At 43.0% G+C, this 17,591-nt stretch overlaps 1 protein-coding gene across 2 annotated transcripts in view; it reads right to left on the bottom strand.

Moving 5' to 3' along the window:
• Nucleotides 1–1,324: 1,324 nt before the first annotated feature.
• Nucleotides 1,325–17,591, bottom strand: part of LOC134911556 (uncharacterized) — a 29,937-nt gene continuing 13,670 nt past the window's right edge. The window contains exon 4 of one of the 2 annotated variants that reach the window (XR_010176669.1): nt 1,325–1,608. Coding sequence is in view for 1 of the 2 variants with exons in the window: in XM_063919701.1 (XP_063775771.1) it covers nt 5,999–7,255 (1,257 nt within the window). In the remaining variant the exon portion in view is untranslated. Of the gene's footprint in view, nt 1,609–4,007; nt 7,286–17,591 lie in introns of those variants that run through there. The other variant, XM_063919701.1, reaches the window with a different exon arrangement.

Below are 17,591 nucleotides of genomic sequence, written 5' to 3'. Positions count from 1 at the left end.
GCAGAGAACGTATAATACTGGTGGTCACTGATCAGCAAAACTCTGCACTGTACTCTTCCTATATAATACTGCTGCTCCCCAGTCCCCACAATAAAGCAGTGTGAGCACAGATATATGCAGCACACTGAGCACAGATATGGAGCGTTTTTCAGGCAGACAACGTATACTGGTGGTCACTGTCAACAAAACTCTGCACTGTACTCCTCCTATATAATACAGCTGCTCCCCAATTAAGGAATAAGCACAAATATTTTTGCATCAAGATTAATAAACGGAGAGGACGCCAGCCACGTCCTCTCCCTAACATTTCCAATGCACGAGTGAAAATGGCGTCGACGCGCGGCTGCTTATATAGAATCCGAATCTCGCGAGAATCCGACAGCGGGATGATCTCGTTCGTGCGCGCTCGGGTTAACCGAGCCATACGGGAGAATCCGAGTATGCCTCGGACCCGTGTAAAATGGGTGAAGTTCGGGGGGGGGTGTTCGGTTTCCGAGGAACCGAACCCGCTCATCACTAACTATAAGTGTGCCTAATAGTTGGGAAACACTGGACTACATGATTGTATTACCTTTTCAGGTATCTTCAAGATGAATCGATATAAATCTGGGGCCCAAAAAAGGAAGGAAAAGAAAGACAATGAAAAGAGAGATGAAGGCCTCAAGAAGAAAAATGTCCTTTTTAAGTATTTTGAGAAGAGACAGAAGACTGACGAAGAGGAGAGACAGAAGACTGACGAAGAGGAGAGACAGAAGACTGACGAAGAGGAGAGAAGTTTTGAGAAGTCATCTGAGACTGCGGCGCATTTCCAGGATGAACTAAATGCAATTTGTGAAGCATCAAGTTCAAGTTTATCCAACCTGGAAATACCTTCTGGGACTGTACCTCTCACTACTGATGAAGAGATGCCTGGCCAAAGCAATATGGAGCTGGATGTGAACCAGAAGAACACATTTAACCCAAAGGATCCAAGTGAATGGCCTGAAGTGCTATCAGACAATGACCGGCAAGTCATTGTGAAATTTGGTCTAAACTCTGAAGCTAAACTGAAAGAATTGGTTGGGCAACTGCCTGTAGATGTTGAAGGCAATTCATTTCCCACTTATCTACTTCACACACGTACACCAAATGGACGTGAGAAGTCACCCAGAGTTTGGCTATTTCCAAGTCTAGCAAATAATACCCTATATTGTGCCCCCTGCCGACTCTTTGCATCTGCTTCTCAGGCTAAGCATCATGTAAGCTCGCTTGCCACTGAAGAGGGTTTTAATCCTAAAAAACAGAAATGGAGGAAACTGTACCGAAGACTTCCAGAGCATGAGAGTAGTTTTCAACACAAGCAGTTTTATTTGCAATGGAGAACACTTGAACATGCTATTAGGGGAGACAGTAGAGCAATTGACAGTCAACTACAACAACAGTTGGTATCTGAAAGAGAGAAGTTGATTTCCTTATTGAAACGTTTTCTCGATGTTACCATTCATTTGAGCTCACGTAGTCAGGCATTCAGAGGCAGCTCAGATAAAATAGGAGATGTACATAATGGTAACTTTCTAGGATGTCTTGAATTATGTTCTCATTATGATCCTTTGCTAGAAGAGCACTTAGCTAAAGTGAAGAAGAGCCAAGAAAGTGGTAAACGGCTTCAAGCTCACTATTTGTCACATGAAACACAAAATGAGTTCATTGATTTGTGTGGGAAACGTGTCTTGGGTGTTATTCTGAATGAAAGATCCGAATCTATTTTTTTTCTCTGATATGTGATGCAACACCTGACACAGCTCACATTGAGCAAAATGTCCTGATTTTGCGCTACATTCATAAAGATGTAGAAACAAGTCAATGGTCCACGCGAGAAAGGTTTATTGAGTTTTTTGATTTCTCACAGAAAACGGGGCTGGAAATTGCAGATGAGGTATTAAAAAGACTGCAGCACCATGGTGTTAAAGCAGATTATTTATCTTATATAATACCCTTTATGAGGTCTAAGAACACTGTACGCTAACTACGTATGAAGTACCGTAAGGGTACGCACGTTGCGTAACAATCACTTAGCCGGGGTCGAGACGCTCAAGCGTTACGTTCGCTCACGGCCAAGAGATCACTGGCAGGCACGCTATTGGCTGCCGACTACCGTAATGATTCGCTATAGCGATGCGACCGCTCGAGACCACGAGGAGATCACCAGCGGCGCATACGCTCACAATGTTAAACCTTTATATCTAAACCATAAACAGTGTATTATGCAGCAAACCCTTTGTGTAGTGATATGGTGTAAATGCAACACAGTATAACCTTACTAACTTAAAAGCAGTTTGAGCGTCACCGACGCTCTGAGAATACTTAACTCTATAAGAAATACACAGATACCTGGGCTTAGGGTCCAACGCCTAATATATATATATTTTGAATGATATACTTGCAAAAGAATTAATACAAATACAAATCATACACTACAATATAACATAGACTAACTAACCAGGTAACTACTCAGTAAATACAATACAATTAAGTTTAAGAGAAAAATGAGAGAAAGAGAAGAGAGAGAAAGATATGGCCCATAATAACAAGAGAGAAACAGTATGATTACGGAGAAAAACTTACGCACAAAGGAAACGATCGCATGCGCCTCTGGACATCCAGCTCCCGATTTTCAGCAATGATAACCGTTGAAGAGTGAGAGCTGGATGTGATCGGCCTTTCTTTTTATGCCCCACACACAATGCAATTCAATGGTCCCTACAATCTCATTGTTCATTGGACACAGGAATTCCTCCTCGCATTATAACAAAAGGTCATAGGTTGATTCATACAGGTGGGCTGTGACTATTTCCAACAGCTCAGGTGGGAGGGAAACTGGGTTTCCCGCCGCATGGGTAATAAAGTGCAAATAAAGTAAATGTTCATAAACTTCTTATGTCCATAACTATTCGCACGAGCGATTGATCTGCTTCAAACCAACACCGGAATATTTCTAATTAAATATTCTTCCGATGGATACTAAACACCACTGTATTACTCCTGTCTGACCCTTCGTATCAAACAAAGAGGGATTTCTCTGTTCATGAACATTCTATATTATCCAAACTTTCAGAATCTATCAAAGGGACCATGATCTAAAAAATACATTATATAGTGAAAATATGAAATGATTGAGTCGCACGCTACGATCACATAAACTCTACCGTAAATACGCATACCGTGCGCCTGCGGGTGCCCGCGACTGTGAGTATGCGCACGTACGGGAGAGCATACGCATGCGCAGCACGGACCTGTGTGAGGTGCAAATATGGTAGTGTGCATAGAGATATTTTTCTGACTTTGACAGTCCACCCTTTGGCAGTCAACAATAACTGCCACTTCCTGAAAACATTTCAAAAAGAGAAAAATATATGTTAGGGGTTAATACATTTACATGGTTGGGTAAGGGAGGAGAGGAGAAGGTAGGAAAAGGGTATGACCTAGTGAGATAGCAGAAGCATGTGTGTATGAATCCGTGCTTGGGGGTCATGTATCATCGTGCCGTACGTGTTTTAAATCAAGCTTCGAGGTATTGCGAAGTATACATTTGAATTCCTTCTTATCCCGGGGTACGGGTCTGTGGATGGGCTGTCAAACTTTACCGAGCTCTTTTTGGCTTTGGTTGTAACAAAATGGGGAGCACATTTTAGTTGATGATACATGAATGGGGGAGATATGTGATTGCTGATATCTGTGCCTGTATTCCCTATCGACTATGTGTGTCATTACCTGAGGGTTGTAGAAATGAAGAAAAGACATAATTACGGTAAATGCGGTGGTATTCTATGTCAGGTAAATGTACATTCGTCGATTGAGGTCTTGTTTGGTGTCTGTTGAATGCAGTCTTCTTTGTGCTTTTGCTCATAAGGTGCGAGCAAAGCTGTCAATGTCCATAGATTTACAAAAGTGTTGGGCTAGCGTAATTTTAAAATTTCTAGGGAAACTGGGGATCCATGGCATAGTTCATCAAAAATCTGTGTATCAGGTTGTCAAAACTTCTTCTTTAATCCCTCTGTTGTCTGTATATCGGCTCATCAAATTCCTCGTCCAAGTGGGTCTTTTTACCTTGGAGGAAACGGAAAAACAGGTGAAAGAAACGGACCGTAGAAATCGCATTTTCATCACATTATTGTTTCTACATTTGGGTCATAAATCATGTCCATTGGAATTACAGTTTCCTCACTCCTTAGACTCATTACCTCAGGTAGTACTTTTCCAATATAACACAATCCTTCAGAGTTTGGGGCAAGCCACTTTATACGCCTTTCTCCCGCATATGAAATATGCATCATCGGGGAGAACATATGGGACGGAATAGGACATAACCCTATTACACACCTTCCATGTGAAATCTCCTAACCCTAATTCTTCCATCTGCTTAGTACACCTATCAGTTTGGACGATCTGTGCACTGTATCCTAGTGATACCTCTCCAACTCTCGTAATCCTACTTCCTAGGGTATACCTATACCGGAAAGATTTTCCTCTACTGGCTATGTGGCGTATAAGCTCTGTATCTGTAGGCATTCTATCTGCTCTATGCGAAAAGGTCATGGTTTGATTACTCCATGACACTTCCCAATTTCCCGGCTTTCGGGGATTGGAAATGTTAAAACATATGAGGGATCTATCCACATGATATTGGTGGAGCTTCAAACTAGGAGGACTGGAGATATTAAACCTCCTGTCCACCGGTCTCCTACCCTTTAGCTCAAGTACCTCCCCTACCGTTAAAGGAAATGGTACTAGCCCTGATTTGCTATGACCTTGAGGTACTTGAGAGCATACCCAACAATCTGTTTGATTTAACACACTACCCACTAAGGAGTGATAGTCACTCAATGGATGCCGGTCCATATGGATATTAAAACTGGATTGGCATTTCTTTATGCACCCATCCTCAACTACATTGTCACAGAGCCTACAGATACAGTTCTCTTTTCAGCTAACAATCCTTAAGAGAAAAATGTTTACAACTAACATGGCTAGATCGTTTCTGGTACTCGCCTTTTGCTTGGTGGTTGTATTGCTATTGGAAATTTACACCTCCGTCTCAGTCATCGGAACCTTTCTGGATCCTTTCTCGACCTCCATGGTACTCTCGCCGGAACAGACTGCTCTGGTCAACATCATGGTCAACAGGAAAATCCATATCACAGTCTCTTTGGGCAAGTCCATCTTACAGGAGGAGAAAAGAAGAAATTTGTAATGGGGGTACAGAAAAAAACAGTTTGAGGGGGAGAGAAACTTGTCACGATAATTAAGTTCTCTAGTCTTGTTGTTCTTCTTGTTCTGCTGTCATCTCAAAGGTGCTGTCTCTCAGTCTTCCAAACGAACATTCCGGTGATGCAATTTTCCCTCCAAACCAGCGATCTTTCTGTAAGGAGAAAAAAAAATCTTGCATTGCCATTTGTCTAACTGAGGTGTGACATACCATCTTTAAAACATGAGTGAGAAGAGGAAAAAAACAAAAGAGAGAGAGAGAACAATTCATATATGTATATATAACATAACACATCAATAAACACCAGAAAAAGAAAGAAACATTTTTCAACATAAACATTTTCTAAAACATTGTCAGATCATCAGGCTGTCATATCTACATGTCCAATGGTTTCCTTGCGCAGTCCCTCCCCCCCAGCACTTCCACATTCCATTGTCTGTATCTGGCCAGAATACATTGATGCGGATAGGTCATGCTGGGGTTTGGTAGACTTCTGCAAAGACCGAGTATATATGTAATGTTTGAATCCTACCAATAATCGTCAGAGATGGGGAGAGAGAAAAAGAAACATTTCACAGATACATTTACAACGTTTCACCCGGTCATTCCTGTGTCTTCAGGGAATGACCTCCCAATTTATTAACTATAACCTCAGGCTTACCATCAGTCCTAATGATCACCTTTCTTGATTGCACATTATGGGTGTGGCTCAAAATTCTTCCTATATGATCCCTGTTTATAATTGTGTGTGTTTTAATTTTGCTCATTTCTTGGTCTAGGGGGTCTGACTTTATGTGGGTTATTACAGTCGCTGGCATAATGCCCTTCTCTTCTACAATGATAACAAACCCTGGGTTTCCTCCAAGTGTCAATGACCTGAGGTCTTGGTTGATTTGATGCCTCCTCAAACGCTCGGATGCTCATCGCCATCAACCGTTTTCCCTGTGCTTCCCTGGTTTCTTGGATATTATGATTATGTCGTTGTCTAGGGGGCTGATGTGACTTTTGTCTACTTCCTGATCTACAATCTCTTGCAAAATGACCTTCCTTCTGGCAATTGTAACAGACTTCCACATTTGAATTTCTCGCAGGGGTTTGGGGCTTATGCTGGAGTGGTCTTGTGGTTAGGGCCTGTATACTTGCGGCCATTAATTTATCACTTTGTGACTCTCTGTATCTGGTGGTATTTCGATCAATATCAATAGCGGCCTCTCTTAATGCGGCCACTGAGATATTTCTCCAGTTTGGGTTGGTGGTCTGTACCCTTGTTCTCAATACCTCCTTTAAACCATTCATTAATACCTTAACCGCTATTTCTCTATGCTGTGCACATGTTTTGATGTCTGTGATCCCAGTGTTCCTAGCCATTACTTGCAGTGCTCGATTGAAATAATTGGAAATACTTTCCCTTTCGTTTTGTCTTATGGAGAAGATTTCATTCCACTTGACAACGGCAGGGAAATATACTTCCAACTGTTGGTTTATCTGCTTAATACATTCCTGATTGTGTTCCTCTGTTTGAGGTACTTCTGTGTCTAATTGACAATCAGTAATAAATTTCGCAGGGTCAACACTGGAGGGCAAACATGCCCTCAGCACTGTCCGCCAATCTTTGTTGGTGGGTTCTGTTGAGTTTCCTAGTTCTTTAATGAACCTTTGACATGCGACTAGATTTTTCCTTGGATCAGGAAATTCGGACATAATTGATCTCAATTCGGTCCGGGACCAGGGACAGCGCATTGCACTGTCCTGGACGGGAATGGTTCCCTGATCGTCAGTCTTCCCATTGGGGACTGTGATCACCCTGACAGGACTAAACTCAATTACATCACCTTGTTTTGGTCTTACAATATGGGGTACATTTGTTTGTGCGTGATATAAAGCATTGTACGTACCTGTGGACACGACCTCACCTGACCCTCCGTTAGGGGGTTTGATTATTGCCTTTACCGATTTGGTCGCGTCCACCTGGATGTCTTGTGTGATGGCTGCTGGAAGTGGTGCCGACATCGTGTTGAGTTCACTTTCTTGCTCGTATTCCTGAGGGAAGTTTGACATGGGGTGCAAATTGCACGGGTTAATAGTTGTACATTTAATAGCATTACAATTATCATCGTTATGTTTATTACACTTATTCTTATCATCTATACTACAGTTGCTAAGTGCGTTTTTATTGTTCAACATTGTGCCTTTCTCCGCAACCATAATCCTCTCCATTGCCACATCTCTCCTCCCAAGATGAGAGTCAGGTATGTCAGTTAGCTCTTTTTGCATTTCACTTTCCTGTTGCCATAACTTTAAACAGTCATAATGTTTGATCCGTCTCTTTGCTGGTTCAATAAGACCTATCCTTCTCCTTAGATTTAGTAACACTTCTGGGCTAAAGCTACCTATTCTTGGGAATTTCTCCCCGTCATGTACAGTCATTCTTTCCCATTCATCACATAAAACCTCTGTGTGTGAACCGTATTTTTCACACATTACATACCTGGCCGACCCTATTGGTCGTTTTACTAAATCAACCCGAACCGAGGTTGATCGCCCCCTACCTGAACAACTGGCCCCCATAACTTGCAGGTGTTGCTTTTCTTCAGCGAACCCTTACAAAAACCAAGATGTCCGGGGCAGGCTGGCGGTGAAGTTTACCGAGTACTCCACTCACTTCTCGCCCACGTTGGCCAGTAACACAATCACTGTATCCAGAGCTGTTGTACCCAACCTAGGGCCCCTGTGAACCTTTATTTACTGGGGCGCGTTCCCCAGCAAGTATCGGTTGTTGGATAGTTCCTGAGTGACCAGCGAACTTCCCTTAAAATAAAAAAAATTACACAAATCACGTTAAAATGTACAAATAGCGTTTATGACCTTCGTACACAAATAGTACCGGTCAGGTTTACTAATGCACACAATTACGTGCGGTACAATCGTTCAGCACATAAGCAACTAATCTTATGTGTGGAGCGACCAGTGGAATCGAAAATTTCGGCTGCGAATTCCTTCAGCCAGAGCTTAATGGCCTATATGGGTTCCGCACCAACCCTTCTTGGTGTTGTGCTACTTGTCTCTATAGCGGACTTCCTTGTCTGCTGTACCTGGACCTCCTGGTCTGTTATGCGACCTCCTGGTCTGTTACAGTATGACCTCCTGGTCTGCTACACTCTAATGCTCAAATTTTTTATGTTTAACCAGAGATGCCTCCCTAGCCACCATGCACGTCACTTACATGTATGTACCTTCACGAGAACTCGATACTTTTCTTGTGGTTCAACCTCAAAATTGTATAATTGCAAACACTCACTCACCACATGTACACTTTTGTTTCTATTTCTATTTCTGCGCAGAAATTTTCTTTAAACCAGATGTGTTGTAAATTTGGAGAAGGATCTGTTAATCTAAATTTTGGATATAAAAATAGATTTGCGCTATTTATCGCCTGTTGCGTTACTTACCGCGTTGCGCTATTTATCGCGTTGGAAAAAAAAAATTTAACACTTGTGATTTGAGTTACGTGGGCGTACCCGTACGCTCCGTTGCGTAATATACGCTGCGTGCGTCGGCCCTTGGATTGCGTACACAAGTCTCAGTCCTTTGTTAGAGACACGTGTACGCAAAGCAAAGATCCACCGTAACACAATTTATACGTTTATCAATGTAGATGATCCTTTATCATCGACCACGCACCACACTGACTTCGCCTTGTCTCTCAGGCACAGCTGTGTGTTTGTCTATACTTTAACTATATTACCTTTACTCTTAAACTATGAAATAGCGGCAAATCTCTCTTAGCACGTTTATCAACTATACAATAGCAAACAGGAGAGTGATATACGAAAATACACGAATGAAAAGAAATGCAGATATGCGTGCGTGTGTACGCAAGACAGAAAAATAAACAGTTTTAAAAGAGACTAGCGTGTTGTTCTTACCTCCGGTTCCCGGATTCCTTCAGCACCCTTTACTAAGAGAAGCAGACGCTTATCCAAACAGCACTACGAGGAATATGATCTCCCGCCCTTTGCTGCTGGATAATGTCTGCTGAAATTACCTAGTGCAGATATGTGAAGGACAGGACGAGCCCGCAATTGTTAAAGCAGATTATTTATCTTATATAATACCCTTTATGAGGTCTAAGAACACTGTACGCTAACTACGTATGAAGTACCGTAAGGGTACGCACGTTGCGTAACAATCACTTAGCCGTGGTCGAGACGCTCAAGCGTTACGTTCGCTCACGGCCAAGAGATCACTGGCAGGCACGCTATTGGCTGCCGACTACCGTAATGATTTGCTATAGCGATGCGACCGCTCGAGACCACGAGGAGATCGCCAGCGGCGCATACGCTCACAATGTTAAACCTTTATATCTAAACCATAAACAGTGTATTATGCAGCAAACCCTTTGTGTAGTGATATGGTGTAAATGCAACACAGTATAACCTTACTAACTTAAAAGCAGTTTGAGCGTCACCGACGCTCTGAGAATACTTAACTCTATAAGAAATACACAGATACCTGGGCTTAGGGTCCAACGCCTAATATATATATATTTTGAATGATATACTTGCAAAAGAATTAATACAAATACAAATCATACACTACAATATAACATAGACTAACTAACCAGGTAACTACTCAGTAAATACAATACAATTAAGTTTAAGAGAAAAATGAGAGAAAGAGAAGAGAGAGAAAGATATGGCCCATAATAACAAGAGAGAAACAGTATGATTACGGAGAAAAACTTACGCACAAAGGAAACGATCGCATGCGCCTCTGGACATCCAGCTCCCGATTTTCAGCAATGATAACCGTTGAAGAGTGAGAGCTGGATGTGATCGGCCTTTCTATTTATGCCCCACACACAATGCAATTCAATGGTCCCTACAATCTCATTGTTCATTGGACACAGGAATTCCTCCTCGCATTATAACAAAAGGTCATAGGTTGATTCATACAGGTGGGCTGTGACTATTTCCAACAGCTCAGGTGGGAGGGAAACTGGGTTTCCCGCCGCATGGGTAATAAAGTGCAAATAAAGTAAATGTTCATAAACTTCTTATGTCCATAACTATTCGCACGAGCGATTGATCTGCTTCAAACCAACACCGGAATATTTCTAATTAAATATTCTTCCGATGGATACTAAACACCACTGTATTACTCCTGTCTGACCCTTCGGATCAAACAAAGAGGGATTTCTCTGTTCATGAACATTCTATATTATCCAAACTTTCAGAATCTATCAAAGGGACCATGATCTAAAAAATACATTATATAGTGAAAATATGTAATGATTGAGTCGCACGCTACGATCACATAAACTCTACCGTAAATACGCATACCGTGCGCCTGCGGGTGCCCGCGACTGTGAGTATGCGCACGTACGGGAGAGCGTACGCATGCGCAGCACGGACCTGTGTGAGGTGCAAATATGGTAGTGTGCATAGAGATATTTTTCTGACTTTGACAATGGCATAAACATAGCTGATTGCAGAGGACAAGGCTATGACAATGACAGTAACATGTCTGGAAACGTTAAAGGTGTTCAGGCACGTATTACAGAAAAACATCCAACAGCGATTTATTCACCATGCGCTGCACACTCGCTAAATCTTGTTGGTGTACATGCTGCATCATGCTGCGATGAAGCTATCACTTTTTTTGGATGTGTTAATCGCCTGTATGCTCTGTTTAGTGGCAGCCCTGAAAGATGGAAGTTAATCACTGAAAAAACAGGATGTTCTCTACACAGTCAAAGTGACACCCGTTGGAGTGCTAAAAAAGAAGCGATTCGCCCAGTTGCTCGACACCTTCCCAGTGTTATTGAAGCAATAGACGAATTGATTGCCACCAAAAAGAAACAACTTTCGCATAATGCTTTCTCTGAACTCGGTGGTTTACGTCGCTATTTTTCAAGTTTCAAGGCTGTACTAATGGCAGCCTTCTGGGTTAAGATTCTAGAAAGTTTTGATGAAAGAAATGTCATTCTTCAGTCAAGAGCCATCACGCTTGAAATTGCAGCAGCAAACATAAATGACCTAACGTTAGAAATGAAATCACTAAGAGAACAATGGCCACTTCTTCTCTCTGAAGCCAAACTTGTTGCTGGAAATTTGAATATCCCTGCAAAGCTTAAACAGCCCAGAGAAACTGGCAAAAATAACCAAAGTGAACATGCTGCTGTTGTCACTCCTGAGGATACATTTAAGAGAGATGTCTTCTTTTTAATAATGGATTCCATTATATCTGAACTCACAGATAGGTTTCAGCACATGGACCTCATCTCAAGCTTGTTTTCACCACTTCTAAATTTCCATCTCCTGAGTGAAGTTGAGATCCGTCAACAATGCAAATCACTGCTGGACAATTATCCAGATGACCTTACTTCCAGTTTGGAAAACGAAATAATCCACCTTAAAAGTATCTGCAAAGCAACCTTTGGAGAACATGTCTCTGGCCCTCTTTCACTGCTGAATGCAATTTACAAGCTGCAGTTGGAAGACATTTTCGGAGAAGTTTGTATTGGATTACGAATCTTCTGCACTCTTCCAATTACAGTCGCAGAAGGGGAGCGAGCATTCAGCAAACTTGCGATTATAAAAAACCACATACCATGCTTGAAAGCCGCTTAAATGGTTTAGCATTGTTGTCAATTGAACATGAAATAGCACGGAATATTGATTTCACTGATGTTATAAAAGATTTTGCTTCCTTGAAAGTAAGAAGACTCTTGTAACTTTCAATGCACAGGGTGTCATTTATTTTGGTTTGTAAAAAGAAAAATGTTGATGTTGTTTATCACATTGTTTGTTAAATATTACAGAATCTTCCTTTTTCTGTATTGCAGAGAGTTGTATTATTTTGTAATTATATACTGTGGATGTTCCACTAAAGTTTTGTTTTCCAGACGTTAGAGAGTCTCTAATTTTATTTTTAATATACTTGTGTCCTGTAGGTTATATGGGTCCCTGTCCTATTTACTGAGGGGGAGAAGGGGGTGGGGGGGGGGGGGGGGGGGGGCACAGAGATATCAGTGTGCCGGGCCCCAAAATTTCTGTTGCCGGCCCTGCTCATACTAGTGCAGTTTTGAGTTATATAGAACACTTCTTAAATGTATTATCCTCATGGGACCTTTATCTTGGTATGATGCCTATGTCTTTAGCTGATGTTTTCCCATGTATAACAGAGTACACATGTTGATCCACACTCAAGCCCATAGTGCCATAGTGGTCCTCTCTAAACCCCCTGGGCATGAATCTGCACAGGACCATCCACAATCTTTCACACTTCAATTTCATTTCCATAGCAAATATCCCGGTTGTATAATTATTGGCACCTTCTAACCTGATACTGTAAACCCCATTGTGAGTAAAGCTCCTGTATTCATCCTGTACCTCCCACAGACATAACTATACAGCCTTTGTGACCTAAACAGCTTCTATGCTGCTACACTGAGCTGGAAACACTCTGTGCTGTCTTCTCTATGTATTCTATGTAGCTTCTGTGTACTGAATAAATGCGGTGCTAACACACTTTGCTGGGTAAACTTGTGCAGTCTACACCACATATAATATTATATTGTTACATAGTTTCTCTGGTTAAAAAAGACAATTTGTCCATTGAGTTCAACCTATTAGTGGTCTCCTACACTGTATTATTTTTAGGACAATTTTATCTGTTGTGAATGTTGGCTGTTATGTTTATTCCTCTTTTTTTATAGTGTGCGTGATCTAACCACTATAACCCTGTATATGCTTATCCATTAGGAATTTATCTAGCCCATTTTCAAAAGTAATGACCGAGTTCACCATTACTACTCTCTCAGGCCGAGTTCGCCATTACTACTCTCTCTTATATGCATAAGATGGTGTCTATGTGCCTCTCTGAGTGCCTTAGTAGTTTGTGTGTCTAGGTTTTTGGCGGCCTGGCCCCATAACCTGATGGAAATTATGTGCGTGCAGCTGTTGATGTTGCAGAGTTATATAGGAACACACAAACTGATGACTAAAACTATCTCCCCCTTGTGTTGCTTCTCAGCCATACTATATCCTCACTGCATCGCTCAACCACACCATCATCTCCTGCCTGTGTATCATAGCCACACCATCTCCCTGTGTGTCTTACAGCCACACCATCATCTCCCCCTGCTTCTCTCAGGCACACCATCATCTACTCTCTGTATTCTCTCAGCCATACCATCTCCCCCTGCCTCTCTCAGCCACACCATCTCCCCTAGCAGCTCTCAGCCACACCATTATATCCCCGTCTCTCAGCTTGACGCCATTTCCACCCTGCATTGACTCTCAGCATGCCATTATCTCTCCCCTGTGTCATCTCTCAGAATACCATCATCTCCCCCCTGCAACATCTCTCAGCACACCATCACCCCCTGCGTCATCTCTAAGCACACCATTATTCCCAGCCTGCATCATCTCTCAGCACATCTGTTGTCTCTCAGCATACCATCATCATCCACATGCATCTCTCAGCCACACCATCATCTCCTCTTGCATCTCTCAGCACACTATCTTCTACCCTGCATCATCTCTCAGTACATCTGCATTGTCTCTCAGCACACCATCATCGTCCACTTGCATCTCTCAGCCACACTATCATCTCCTCCTGAATCTCTCAGCACACTATCTTCTACCCTGCATCATCTCTCAGCACATCTGTGTTGTCTCTCAGCACACCATCATCATCCACTTGCATCTCTCAGCCACACCATCATCTCCCCCCGCATCTCTCAGCACACCATCTTCTACCCTGCATCATCTCTCAGCAAACCATCCTCTCCCCTTGCATCTCTCAGCACACCATCTTCTACCCTGCATCATCTCTCAGCAAACCATTATCTCCCCCTGCATTGACTCTCAGCACACCATCATACATCCCTACATCATCTCTCAGCCACACCATCACCTATCAACATAGTCATACTGTAGCTACTGTAAGAGATCATTTCATATAGATATGGGCCTGTGATATCTTAAGGCTCATACACACTAGATAATACAGTATTATGCGTGATATCGCTCATTATCACCCTTCTGATTGATATTGTTTGTAATATCACCCAGTGTCTATGCACTATATTGTTAACGATGTGTGCTCCCATGGGTCATTAATGATATAGCCATCACCCGTGCATGTCAGTCAATTTGGACTATATTGTCCAAAACTGCATGTTCAGGGTGGTCTGTGACACACTCTTTTTTCCTAAAATCTCTTAACCAGCGCAGTGATTTTTCTGTTTGTTCAACTAATCTCTCTTTCCATTTTTAACACAAAAAATAATACAAAAATACAAACACAATGGATAATCAATAACTGCATTGAAGCCAATGACACCACACTAACATACAAGTACAGTAAAACCCACAGAGCACTTTAAAAAATAGGCACAAGTTGGTAATGCAAACAGACCACAAAAAGACAGGACTAAATAATACAAGATAAATCTACTGATTGAACACCTACAAACATCAATCCTAGAAATCACAAAACACGTCTGGTTCCTCTACTATACCCTTTTGAAGTAGTTAAAACAGCAGTAAATTTACCTCTAAGGGGTAAATTTACTAAGTGGCATCCTCTTTAGAGCTCATCAGTTCTATTGGCCTCCAATATCATCTCTATGCTGATGACACTCTGATCTACCTCTCCTCCCCTGAACTTTCATCCTCTCTCACCACTTGTATCTCCAACTGTCTCTCTGCAATTTTCTAGATGTTCCAATGCTTTCTTAAACTTAAAATGTCTAAAGCTGGCCATACACTAGGACGATTTTCCATACAAATGCATGATTTCAAAGCCTCGTACGATTCATCGTTGCACATCGTGCATTTCTGGGGTACGATTATGATGCGATGCGCGGTCACGCAGGTCAAATGTCACATCATCTGATCGGGATCAGTACTAAATCCGCTGGACGGGATTCCGGCAGTCGAAATACCGACGCCGGAATCCCAACCACACAATCCCGACAGGGGTGGCGAGCGGAATGCAGCCCCTTGCGGGCTCGCTTCGCTCACCATGCTGCGGGCACGGTGCCTTGCTACGCTCGGCACACTAATTTATTCTCCCTCTATGGGTGTTGTGGACACCCACGGAGGGAGAATATGTCGGGATTGTGCCAGTCGGGATTCCGGCGGCGGTATTTTGACTGCCGGGATTCCGTCCGGCGGGATGTTGTCCGCATCCCATCTGATCATATGTGCTGCACATATGATCAGACGATCTTGGTAGCCTGGAATTAAAGTTTGTACGATAGATCGTAAGGTACAAAGTCTGACTTTATGATATCATATGCCGGGGAGCTGCAGGGGGTAATCGGAGATGACTTGCATCTAATATTGGCCATCCTGATGTATGGCCAGCATAAGACTGAGTTGATAATCTTTCCATCCTCTCAGATAACCTTACCTTCCTCAATTTCATCATCTATTGACCATCTCCTCTAGCCCAAAAGTACACTATATTGGAGGTATTCTTAACACCTCCTACTTCTTCATATTACATATTCAAAATTTTTCCCAATGTTATTGTTTCCAGAGCAGGGGGACAGGGAGCAAAGAGAAGGGGGCACAGAATTAGGTTCAGAACAGCCCCCTCCTCAGGGAAGGTGAGGGCTGCTATTTTTTACATTTCCCCAGTGACTGCTAATGTCTGCAGCAGCTAGGTGGGGAGTGTTTCTGGGTTGACTGATCAGCAATGATCAGCAGTACCACTGGTACTGGGGCAGAGGTAAACAGGAACCAGAGGCACCACAGGTCCTTCTGGGAGCTGCAACAGCAGGAGCTTCTCTCCCTGCAGCCGCACAGTGAGCTTTCTGACAGGTGGCATCAGATGTGACTGTGTCAGGGAAAGCACAGTCTGGTATGGTCACATCTGATGTGACCATGCCACGCAAGTGGTTAATGTAACAACTGTGCCTTTATACTGTGTATGTGTATATATATATATATATATATATATATATATATACTGCTCATAAAAATAAAGGGAACACTAAAATAACACATCCTAGATCTGAATGAATGAAATATTCTTATTAAATACTTTGTTCTTTACATAGTTGAATGTGCTGACAACAAAATCACACAAAAATTATCAATGGAAATCAAATTTATTAACCCATGGAGGTCTGGATTTGGAGTCACACTCAAAATGAAAGTGGAAAAACACACTACAGGCTGATTCAACTTTGATGTAATGTCCTTAAAACAAGTCAAAATGAGGCTCAGGAGTGTGTGTGGCCTCCACGTGCCTGTGTGACCTCCCTACAACGCCTGGGCATGCTCCTGATGAGGTGGCAGATGGTCTCCTGAGGGATCTCCTCCCAGACCTGGACTAAAGCATCCGCCAACTCCTGGACAGTCTGTGGTGCAACGTCACGTTGGTGGATGGAGCGAGACATGATGTCCCAGATGTGCTCAATTGGATTCAGGTCTGGGGAACGGGTGGGTCAGTCCATAGCATCAATGCCTTCGTCTTGCAGGAACTGCTGACACAATCCAGCCACATGAGGTCTAGCATTGTCTTGCATTAGGAGGAACCAAGGGCCAACCGCACCAGCATATGGTCTCACAAGGGGTCTGAGGATCTCATCTCGGTACCTAATGGCAGTCAGGCTACCTCTGGTGAGCACATGGAGGGCTGTGCGGCCCCCAAAGAAATGACACTCCACACCATTACTGACCCACTGCCAAACTGGTCATGCTGGAGGATGCTGCAGGCAGCAGAATGTTCTCCTTGGCGTCTCCAGACTCTGTCACATCTGTCACATGTGCTCAGTGAGAACCTGCTTTCATCTGTGAAGAGCACAGGGTGCCAGTGGCGAATTTGCCAATCTTGGTGTTCTCTGGCAAATGCCAAACGACCTGCATGGTTTTGGGCTGTAAGCACAACCCCCATCTGTGGATGTCGGGCCCTCATACCACCCTCATGGAGTTTGTTTCTGATCATTTGATTAGACACATGCACATTTGTGACTTGCTGGAGGTTATTTTGCAGGGCCCTGGCAGTTCTCTTCCTGTTCCTCCTTGCACAAAGGCGGAGGTAGGGGTCCTGCTGCTGGGTTGTTGCCCTCCTACGGCCTCCTCAACGTCTCCTGATGTATTGGCCTGTCTCCTAGTAGCGCCTCCATGCTCTGGACAATGCGCTGACAGACACAGCAAACCTTCTTGCCACAGCTTGCATTGATGTGCCATCCTGGATGAGCTGCACTACCTCAGCCACTTGTGTGGGTTGTAGACTCCGTCTCATGCTACCACTAGAGTGAAAGCACTGCCAGCTTTCAAAAGTGACCAAAACATCAGCCAGAAAGCATAGGAGCTGAGAAGTG

The sequence above is a fragment of the Pseudophryne corroboree genome, chromosome 4, assembly GCF_028390025.1.
Source record: "Pseudophryne corroboree isolate aPseCor3 chromosome 4, aPseCor3.hap2, whole genome shotgun sequence".
Taxonomy (NCBI): domain Eukaryota; kingdom Metazoa; phylum Chordata; class Amphibia; order Anura; family Myobatrachidae; genus Pseudophryne; species Pseudophryne corroboree.
This window is presented reverse-complemented; position numbering and strand designations above follow the sequence as displayed.